The following is a 10,720-nucleotide window of genomic DNA, read 5'->3' on the forward strand; positions in this document are numbered from 1 at the left end:
CAACATTTATTTTTTCAAGTACCATTCTGCAAATTGTGGCATGTACTTGCATTCAGCCCCCTACTCTGATGCCTATAGAGAAAATCAGGGCAAACAATTACCTTAAGAACTCACAGAATTAGTAAATGAATTAGTAATATCTTAATGTCAGTATAAATCCAGCTGTTCTGTGAAGGCCGCAGTGGCTTGCTAGAGAATGTTAGTGAACAAATAGCATCTTGAAGACCAAGGAGCACAACAGATAGGTCAGGAATAAAGTCATAGAAAAGTTTAAAGCAGGTTAAGGTTATAAAATAATATCCCAACTCTTAAACATCTCACAATACACTATTTATTCGCCCAACAATGAAAGTGTATGCCGCAACTGCAGATGTAAAAAAATATATTTATCCGTCTACTTAAACTAACAGACTGGGAAAACATAAGACCAAAATTTAACTCTTTGGCCTACATGCAAAATGCTATGTGTGGCAGAAAACTTAACAATGTGCGTCACTCTGAGCACACCATCACCAATGTGACACTTGGTGGAGGCGGTATCATGGTGTGGGGATGCTTTACTTCAGTAGGCAGCTAAATAGGTGGAGCTACATTTCAGGGTGATCATTAAAGAAAATCTGTGAGGGTTTGCAAAAGACGACACTGTGTTGAAGCTTTGCCTTCCTGCTTGACAATACAGCCAGAGTTACAATGGAAAAGTTAATATCAATGAATGTTATTGGTTTATAATGACCCGGTCAAAGACCAGACCTAAATCAAATTGAGATGACTTAAACTGTGGCAAGACTTAAAAAGCTGATGTTCACAGATGCCCCTTATCCAGTCTGACTTGGCTAAAGCTATTTTGACAGGAATGGGCAAGGCTGGTAAACCCATTCTATATTTCTGTAATCTATATATCAAGTTTTTCTCCTCTTCACAATTATGCAGTATTTTGTGTTGGCCTATTAAATAAAAATCAATTGAAATACATAAACGTTTGTGTTGTAAAGTGACAGATGGTAATAAAGTTCAAGATGTTGGTATTTTTTTCTACTTCTTATCCTCCCCTTCTCAACCTTCTTTCTTTTCCATTCACCAGTATTATTGCTGTAAGAAGGAGGAGTCAGAGTCGGAGGAGGAGGAGCCGGACTTTGCTGTCACTTCCCGCATTCCGCCGGTTCACTCGAACCACAACATTGTGGCGGCGACAGCTGCTGCCTCCTCCATCCCCAATGGCCCCGCCATTTTTTCCACCCCACCACTGGCCAGAAAACTGACACGCTCGCAGACCTTCTGTCCATCGTGCACGCATTATGACCTGCCTTTCTACCTTCAGCCTCCTCAGCCGCAGCAGGTCCATCACCAGCCAGAAGGACTGAGGAATGGTGGAGACCGCATCAGCTATCGCAGCGTCCAGCAGCAGGATCTGGACCTGCCAGTGCCTGTTAACATTTCAAACTATCGTAAGCCAAACCTGGCCCGCTCAGTCACCATGAGGGAAATGTTCACACGCAGCTGTAGCATCAGCACTGATGTTTAGCTGGTCGAAGGGGGAAGTTCAGTGAAAGGTTTTCACCTTTGTGAGCTGCTACAACCTCAACTGAACAGGACTTGAGTCAGACTCTTGTTGAGTCTCATTTCGTTTGTCACTGCCTGCACATTGGACCACTCGGATTGCGTTCAGGACAGTTTTTTCTTTCACAAAACTTACGATGTTCAGGTCCATGAGCCTATTGTTTGGCTAATACCAAGTATGTAAAAGTGTTGAATGAATGAAATAAGCTTTGTTTTTTTTTTTGAGTGATAAAGTTTGTGTTGCCCTACTTCCCTACTTCCTGACCTGAAACACTAGCAGATTACTGCAACACCAAAATGATGATGTGCTCAGGGGGGATTTTCTTTTTTCCACAGCTGCTACTAATGAAATATGACTGGGAGAAGTCTGATGTTGCTCTATACTAAGAAGGGATGATCTGTTTATTCCTCCATCAACAGATTATAGAGATTATCAAATATGATCAACTAAGATTGGAGAGGAGGAGGAGGGTGTTTTCATATTTTTATCCACCACCCACAGATGTTTTTGGTAGTTTTAACTTTGGACATAATATTTTAAGACATTAAGGGCTCACAGAAGATTTTAATTCCCTCTCATGTTTTAAATACTTTCACATCTCAACTTTAATAGTCACTCTGAGGCCCAACAGACAGCACATGGTGTTTATCCTGCAAGAGGGCGCAAAGAAAACTTTTATGTTTTTACTGGCAGGAGTAGGGTGTATCTGCATTATGTTCAAGTGTATTGTACGGGCATGCATTGTGTGTATGAGCGTGTATCGTGTTCAGTTATGAGAGAATTCTCAATTCATTATAATCAAACAACAACCTGTCACCCAAACGCTTAATGAACTGGGAGCTGAGGCGTGTTGCAATAATATGTCATTACAAAAGGAGAGGGGAACGCCGCGTGCCACAGACAGATACATCTAATCAGATTATATGACAAACCCTAATAATTTGTGTTGATCTTACTGATAAAATGGTGTAAGACAAACTAAAATTGGACGAGCGTTTTTTAACTTTCCGTGTAATCTCTGTTCTTTACTAAAATTTCAGCTTGTGAACTTTTCAGCGTACATCTTGTGTTGTATGTGACCACTGATATCCGGATGCTTTGGCTAAAGATTCACCCTTAAAGGCACATATATAAATATTTAATAGGCCACACTTCAGTCTCTTTCCCCTCTCTCACTCTCTGAAGTCGGTGGACTGAAGAAAATGTGCTCTTGCTCTGAGGTACTCCGCGAGTTCCTTCTCTGGATTGTTTTTATTTTCTCCACAAGGCTGACTGGACTGGCTGAAGGGCTGATATTCCAACTGGAAGAGCATTTCATGGTCCAAGGACAGACAGCTGAAATTATTTACTGCTTGATTTCAAAAGAGTCAGCTGAGTGAGGTATTTGAAGCTGATTGGAGTGTCCTTTTTGGATTCCCAACCCCCCTTTTCTCTATGAAATAGATGGTAGACACATTTGAACCTTTCGCTCTCTATTTTTGTCTCTCTGTAGAATTGATCAACAGTCATGGTCATTTATTTACCTGAAAGTGAAACAGTACTTAATTTAGTTTTTCCTCTTATAACATGAGCAAACACAGTGCCTTGAAAAAGTATTAATGCCCCTTTTGGTTCTCACATTTTTTCACGTTGGAACCACAAAGGTTAATGTATTTTATTGGGATTTTATGCTATAGACCAACACAAAGCAGTGCATAATTGTGAAGTGGAAGGAAAATGATATATGTTTTACAAATAAAAATCTATAAGGTTTGGTGTACATTTGAACTGACCTCCCTTTACTCTGATACCCCTAAATATAATCCAGTGCTATCTGTAAGTATTTTAATCTCACTATAAATTCAGCTGTTCTGTGAAGGCCTCAAAGGTTTGTTAGAGAGCATTAGTGAAAAAATTATGTCTTGAAGACCAATGAACACACCAGCCAGGTTTAGAGTAGACTTAGGTTATAAAACAATACCCCAAACTTTGAAGATCTGACAAAGCACTGTTTAACCAATCATCTGAAAATAGAAAAGGTATGGCACAACTGCCAACCAACCAAGAGATGAATGTCCACCAAAAATAACAGGAGCAGTAATCAGAGAAGTAGCCAAGACACCCATGGTGCCTCTGGGGGAGCTGCAGAAATTCACAAGCTCAGGAAGGAAATCTGTCTGTAGGACAATTAATTATTCATGCACTAAAAAATCTGGCTGTTATGGAAGAGTAGTAAGAATAAAAGGAATTACCGAAAGAAATCCATAATCTATTTTGAAATCCATAATCTATTTTGTTTAAAATTTGCCACAGTTCATGCAGTTTACAGTGGAAATATGTTTATGAAGTTGCTCTGGCAGGATGAGACCAAAATCGAACTTTTTTGTGGTGAAAAACTAACAATAAATCACCCTGAACACCATCCCTATGGTGAAACATGATGGGGGTGGCATCATGTTGTGGGGGTTTCTTTCCTTCAGCAGGGACAGTGAAGCTTGTCAGACTTAAGTGGAACATGGCTAGAGCTAAATACAGGGGGATCCTTTAAAAAAATGATAACCAAAAAACATTTGAGGCATGAGGTCCACTTCCAGCAGGACAATGATTCAGAACATACAGCCAGAGCAACAACGAAGTGGCTGAGCTCAAACCAGATTCATGCTAAAATGGACCAATCAAAGTCCAAACCTAATTTCAGTCTTTAGATGTGCAAAGCTAACAGAGACATACCTCCAAAAAACTTAAAACTGTAATTTTAGTAAATGATGTAGCTCTGGAGATGATAAATACATACATGTGCCACGCTCTTCAGATTTCTATTTGTGGAAAATGTTGAAATGTACAATTATGCACAATGTGGTGTTGCTTTCTCATGTAAATCCCAATAACATACACTGAAGTTGATGGTTGTAACGTGACAAACTCAATAAAGTTCAAGAGATATAAATACTTTTGCAAGGCCCCACACACACAAATAAATCTAACTTTTCAAGGGCATAATTAAGCCATAATGCACCCCCCCCCCCTGCTCAATAGTGTGATATTATCCATCAGAGCTAACTGCTGAGCCTACACATTTATGCTTAGTGAAGCTTTATTTTAATCTTAACCCCTCTGACATCCCTTCAGATGTCTGAAACTGAGGAACGGCACAATTCTACCAAGGTCTGAAACCCAACCTGGACTAACCAGGTCCTCATAGAGACAGCCATAAGTCAACATGTGCACACAAAACACACACAGACTCACACTAACAGTTTTCATTTTTCATATCTTTGAAGCTGAGTTTTTGGCAGTTGCACAGCAAATGTAGTGCCATAGGGAAGTATGAGAGATATATATTAAATAAGACTATTATTATTAGAGGTGTTTATTCAAATGAATTGTGCTTTTACATGTTCAGGTATTTACATTAGTTGCTTTATTTTATGATCCAGCTGTTTTTTCAGACTCAGTACAGTACAGCAGACATGTTTCTGTCCCTGTTTCTAATATATAACTAACAGACACATTGTTGCTAATAAAACGGTGTTAAAAGTTGACCGCCTTTTTTGTTTTGTGCTTGCTGTTGCTGTGTCAGTCTTTTTTAAAATCTGTTTCAGATTAGATAATTCTATGTGCCGAAAAGATTAGGGCAGTTGACATATACTGATAACAATGTTTTCCAGTAATAGATTTATTTTAGTCCAAGATTACATTGGGTCCAAAATAATGGTTCAGGGAGCAGAAAACAGCAATTTTACCCATTGGGTAGCCACAATAAAGTCTAGATCCTAACATTGGGATGTGCAGGAGAACATTTTACACAATGCTATAAGGGTTTTACCATCAATACAAGATTTTAGGGGAAAAAAATAAATCTGAATGTCAATACAGCCATCTTTGTTGCATTAATAAATGCAATGGAATTTTAACACAAATCTTTGCTTCTGGGCTGACAGCTTCTAGAGATACTAAATGAAAAGGAGTTGGAGCAAAAGGTCTGGCTAGCAATTTCCAGATATATAATTTATTAATACCACCAGCTCGATTAAATTGGTGCATAAAGAGTAAGTTCACTCAATTGGGATTATCAATAGAAACTTCCCAGGAGTCTCAAACAGAAATTTGTTTTTACATTTGTCGCTGCACTCTTATCTTGCATCACAGCGCTACCACACAGTGGCACTGTTGCCTTGCTTGTGTTCAACTCCCACCAGGGGTCTTTCTGCATGGAATTTGCATGTTCTCCCCGTGCATGCGTGGGTTCTCCCACAGTCCAAAGACATGCCTTTAGGTTAATTGGTTTCTCTAAATTGCCCTTAGGTGTGTGAAGGAGTTTGTGCATGGTTGTTTGTGTGTTGCCCTGCGATGAACTGGCAACTTGTCCAGGGTGTACCCCACCTTCCGCCCATAGGCTGCTGGAGATAGGCACCAGCTTCCCCGCGACCCATTATGGAAGAAGCGGTATAGAAAATGACTGACTGACAAGAAAAAATTTGAGAAAAATAAGTTGCATTAATACATTTCAAGACATCAGTTTGCATGGCACTGTAGTGAACATCAAAATCTGTTACATACATTTCTCATAGTAAACGGCCATCCAGTGTGAAGGTCTGCAGGTTTAGAAGAAAGTGACCACAATTTTCTTGTAGAGATGTTTAAAGCACAAAAACCAAATAAGGTTAGTGTTTTTGACCAGAGAGAGAGAACAGCAGCTTTAGACTGACTTTCATAGCTTTGAGTTTACTAGAAAAAATATTCAAAAGAAAACAGAAGCTAATGTCACCATCTGTCTTGATGAAGCTAATAAGGTAACATCTGTTCACAATATCAGCTTACAACAAGAGTTTGTACGCTATAAATTATCATCATGAGAAAACACTGACACCTGCCAAGCTTTTAAACTCCACAACAGCAATGAGGTCTGCATTTAGACCCAGCCAGCCTCAAGGCATCGAGATGAGAGTCATGACACTAAACATGTTTGAATGACAAGAATGAAAAGCAAGAACTGGGGGCAGGGAGCTTATAAGTGATGATAAACAAATCTGTCAGAGGTGAGCAGATGATAGTCACTGGGAGAATGTGGGTGAAGCTTTAGTGTGGTTTCGTTGTCTGATGAGCTAACCCCTCCCTCCTACTTCCCTATTTCTAAGGGGATTGCTCAATCCAGCTCTCCATCCAATGGGTCCGGACTTCCCTAAACCTGGAAGGTCTTACTAAGCAGGTTTACTGGAAAATCTGTTTAAGCTGGTGTCGGGAAATGGCACGCCTAACCTCTAACAGCCTGCATCCAAAACTCTCTTCTTCAACTGGTGGTCTGGACGACCGAGTAGCCCACAGCAGTCATCCACTCCTTGACAGTCACTTCTGTTAACAGCTGCTCCTTCCCTATTTTACAACTTGCAATTGGTATATGGGTTAGGTTGATTTTAGTGGCTCGGCACGAGCCCCAAGGGCATTGTTTTAACAAGTTTGGCTTAAGGCAACCTATAAAATCCTCCTAAAATCATTTGGAACCAGGCAGCAAGACTTTTTACCACCAACGAAAAACCCAAAAATAAGGTGACTCAAATAATTGACTGTCCACAATAAATCTAGGATTTTATATACTTTCTTTAATTAGTAGGGCTTTTGCAGGGGTCAGTCACAACTTAAAAATCAGCAAAACTTAATAATTTGAAAAATAGAAATAAATCAATCAACTTAACCTATCTTTACCTAATGCTGAAACTGGTAAGGCTGAAGGCTTTGGAGACGGAGGGTCACCATGGATCCGAATGGAATGAATCCTTTAGTAGGCAAAGAGTGATTGTCTTCTTGGGTGAAAGTCGAATCTTCAGTTCTCTTCCTCTAAGCTCGGGGTTCCGATGGTCAAGTTGGAAAGAAATTACAAAATTTAAAAAATTTAAAAATTTAAAAAACAGAAACTTTGTTGGCATATGTTTCAAACGTTGGTAGCTTCCAGAGGCTGAATAGTTGAAGGAAACCTTTGAGGTGTAATTGAGGTTGGTTCAGGACTTCCAGAAGCCTGAAACTTAGAGCAATCAGTTGTTCACTGACCAAGTTCACTTCAGTTGTCTTGGTAAAAATGCAACAGATGAAATTCAGATTGTCGATTTTGAGTTGCAGCTCTTCTCAGGGCACTTGTCAGCGGGGCTGCGTCTCTGGTCTTCTGATTCATCTGTAGCTTCTTTCTCCGTCCGATCTTATTCGCTGGTCTTCTGCGAGGAAACAACCCCGTTTCTTTCTTTGGCACAGTTTTTATATTGCAGGTAACCTCACTCCTCATCCCCTGTAGCTTTCCCATCAATGAGTTACGCGGTCAGCGTTATTTTTCGGTGCTGTCTCCCAGCCTCCGTAGACAGAGTCGTAAACAGCCCACAGCTGGCTCTCTGTGTTATGCCTGTTTTTCGACCTTCACAACTCCCGCTCCCATCCTGGTGCCACGCCTTTCCCTGTTTTTCAACCTTCATGACTCCCGCTCCCATCCGGGTGCCATGACTTTTGCCTGTTTTTCAAACTTCAGACTGACGAAAAACAGCGTGCACCTGGCTTCTTGTTTCTCGCTCCCATGCTTGTTATGACTTGAGCTTGCTCGTTGACCGTCCATCCATGCCCAGTTCCCGTGTTGCTGGCTCTCCTCTGCCCCTCCCATCCTAATGTTATGACTCTGCCTCTGGCTCCCAGTCCATGGTGCCCTCCTTATCTTCTCAGCCTCAAGCTTTCTAACACAGTATTTCTCTGCTTCTTGCTCTCACACAGTTACAGCTAAAAAAAAAAAAAAACATCACTTCATTTTTATTCATACATCACAATTGATTAACATTACCCTTCTTCATTGCATTTAATAACAGTAGAATAATAGAAAATCACCATGCATTTTTATTTGATTATACTTGTAGTTTTCTACTTCTGAAAAAGTTAAGACAGTCACAGTTAATGTGTGACTCCATACAGGCCTCTTCAGTCCTCAGTTCCAGAGTGCGAATATATATTAATTTTACTGTTTCATGACATCTTATCCATGTAATATGATCATTATTTATTTAATACTCTAAAGATTAGGCTCTCATTTCATCATATGTGATTGTTGTTAAACTCAATCATAGTGATACACTTCTGCAAAAGAAAGAAAAATTAAAACACACCAAATGGCCCCCCCAGACTTCATAGCTTTAAACTGTGAACATTTACTGCTGTATATTTCATTGATCTAATTATAAGGGTTTAATTAATTTCTGCATGGATACATGGAAGAATCTCACCTCATTTTGACAGTGGCAATAAACTAAATGAGTCAGAGAAGTGGGGCAAGTAATCATGCAATATAAAGAAAGAAGTAAAAACTGTTTCATACAGGAAATAGAGGTAATTATTAGAAAGATGAGTCAGAGCCCATGAATGAGAAATAGAACATTGCACATAGTGCACAACAGATGGAGGAGGAGAGCAGAGGAAATCCAACCAAGACCAGCCAGTCTGAGACATGATCAACCATTTTCTGATGGTTTTTATAAGACAGAGCTGCTGCAGTCATTTAAAAAGATTCCCTTTGATGTGGATATTTTCAAGCTATTATTTACGTTTGATGTGCCTCTTTTTCTAGATTTCCATTTACAAATAGATTTTTTAGTCCAGTTTAGACATAGATTAAAATTATATTAATCTGCATACATGCTTTAAAGAGCAATTTATTGTTTTTATTTTTTATTTAGTGAAACATGTCCATGCCAACCTGCTTTCATGAAAGTTTTAGGCAAACTTAGTGTGTGCCAGGGCTGGACATAGGAGGATCTTGGCCCCTGGACACTAGCCATTTTTAGTGCCACACAAATTTTCTTTATGTATGAAAATTCAACTATATTTATTGATTGAATCAGAAGGTTCTTCAGCCTTGTAAACATAAAATTTGTTTTTTGAAACAATCTTTGTCCTTGTCCATTTTAAATACTTCCTTATTAACAGTATGAATCAATATATTACAAAAAATCTAAAGTACAAATAAGTTGTTCATACCTGCAACTTTTAAAATATTTTATATGCACAGCAGCCTTATTGGATGCTGAGCCAAGCCCTGCTTGGTGACCTCAGACTTCCCCAGTTGGAAAAACTTCAGACGGCCTGCTTGTATTTCTGACAAACAAGTGGCAAATCTGCATTCCTACAATAAAGGGAGCATAACTTAAAGCTTGCTATTATTGCTTCCGGTACGAGTAGGGACTGAATTTTTCTTCAGTTTAAGTCTTTCTGCAAATCCTGACGTGTACTGACGTGAGTTCTCAAAGCAGTCGGTGGTGAAGTGATTCACACAAACTAGAACTGTCTTTGGCAATGTGACTGGAACATTGTCCTCAAAAACTAAATAAAGCCACGAATGTCTGTTATCTGACAGCGGGAGAATGTGCATGGACACATTGGGGTCTTTGCAGCCAGCAACAGAACATCTGCCTTTGAGGGGAGCCATTGTAAAGCGCGTGTAACATAAAACCAGCCGGCGAGATGTGATCCTCTACTGAAAATCAAGTGGGTGGAGCTTCGCTTCAGTTGCTAGTCAGGGGTGGGATTCAGGTAATGTTGGTAGGTGCCAGGGAATTTATGACGTCACAATAACACAGCTTTTGAAACAATACATTTTCTAGAAAAAATAAAACATTCATATATAGCCAACAAAACGGCTGAGTGTTTTTTTGGGGGGTTTTTTGCGTTTGGACTGTTTGTAGGAGCATTAGAGACCCAAATGGAAGTATAAAAATTATCAAGAAGTGAATTTTGCATAATGTTCTTTATACATCTAGAATTATTTTCCTGTTAGATTTCTGCTGGATACCTCCCTGGGTTTCTCTGTGTTTCTGTTCCATTCATATTAATAAGCCTCCTTCCTTCAACTTTCTGTCCTTCTCTCTCTGCCTTAGCTGCAACTCATTTCCTCTGGTTAGCTCATCTGGTTTGTCTGTCATTTCTCTGCCACTGCCTTAGTATATCTAGAGACCGGTTCTCTTTGTTCCTCGCTGGATCCTTCTGTTGTACGGCCTTGTGGTACGTTATCATGTCCATTTTTTTCCTTTCTTCTCCTCAAGCCTGCTTGTAAGTCTTGTATTTTATAATTATTAAACTTTATTTTTGCAGATCACGTTCTGCACTTGGGTCCATCTTCTAACACATCATGACAATAGTTGAGTATGTCAGGAAGGTAGCTCT

The 10,720-nt window shown here is 39.6% G+C and overlaps 1 protein-coding gene across 3 annotated transcripts in view; it reads left to right on the plus strand.

Moving 5' to 3' along the window:
* fam163ba (family with sequence similarity 163 member B, genome duplicate a) overlaps positions 1-5,077 on the plus strand; it is a 35,989-nt gene extending 30,912 nt beyond the window's left edge. For all 3 annotated transcript variants that reach the window (XM_047372883.1, XM_047372881.1, XM_047372882.1), the window contains exon 3: positions 1,082-5,077. In XM_047372883.1, the coding sequence (XP_047228839.1) occupies positions 1,082-1,522 (441 nt within the window). In that variant the 3' untranslated portion in view covers positions 1,523-5,077. The remainder of the gene's footprint in view (positions 1-1,081) is intronic.
* Positions 5,078-10,720: the final 5,643 nt, after the last annotated feature.

Source organism: Girardinichthys multiradiatus, chromosome 8 (assembly GCF_021462225.1).
Source record: "Girardinichthys multiradiatus isolate DD_20200921_A chromosome 8, DD_fGirMul_XY1, whole genome shotgun sequence".
Taxonomy (NCBI): Eukaryota; Metazoa; Chordata; class Actinopteri; order Cyprinodontiformes; family Goodeidae; genus Girardinichthys; species Girardinichthys multiradiatus.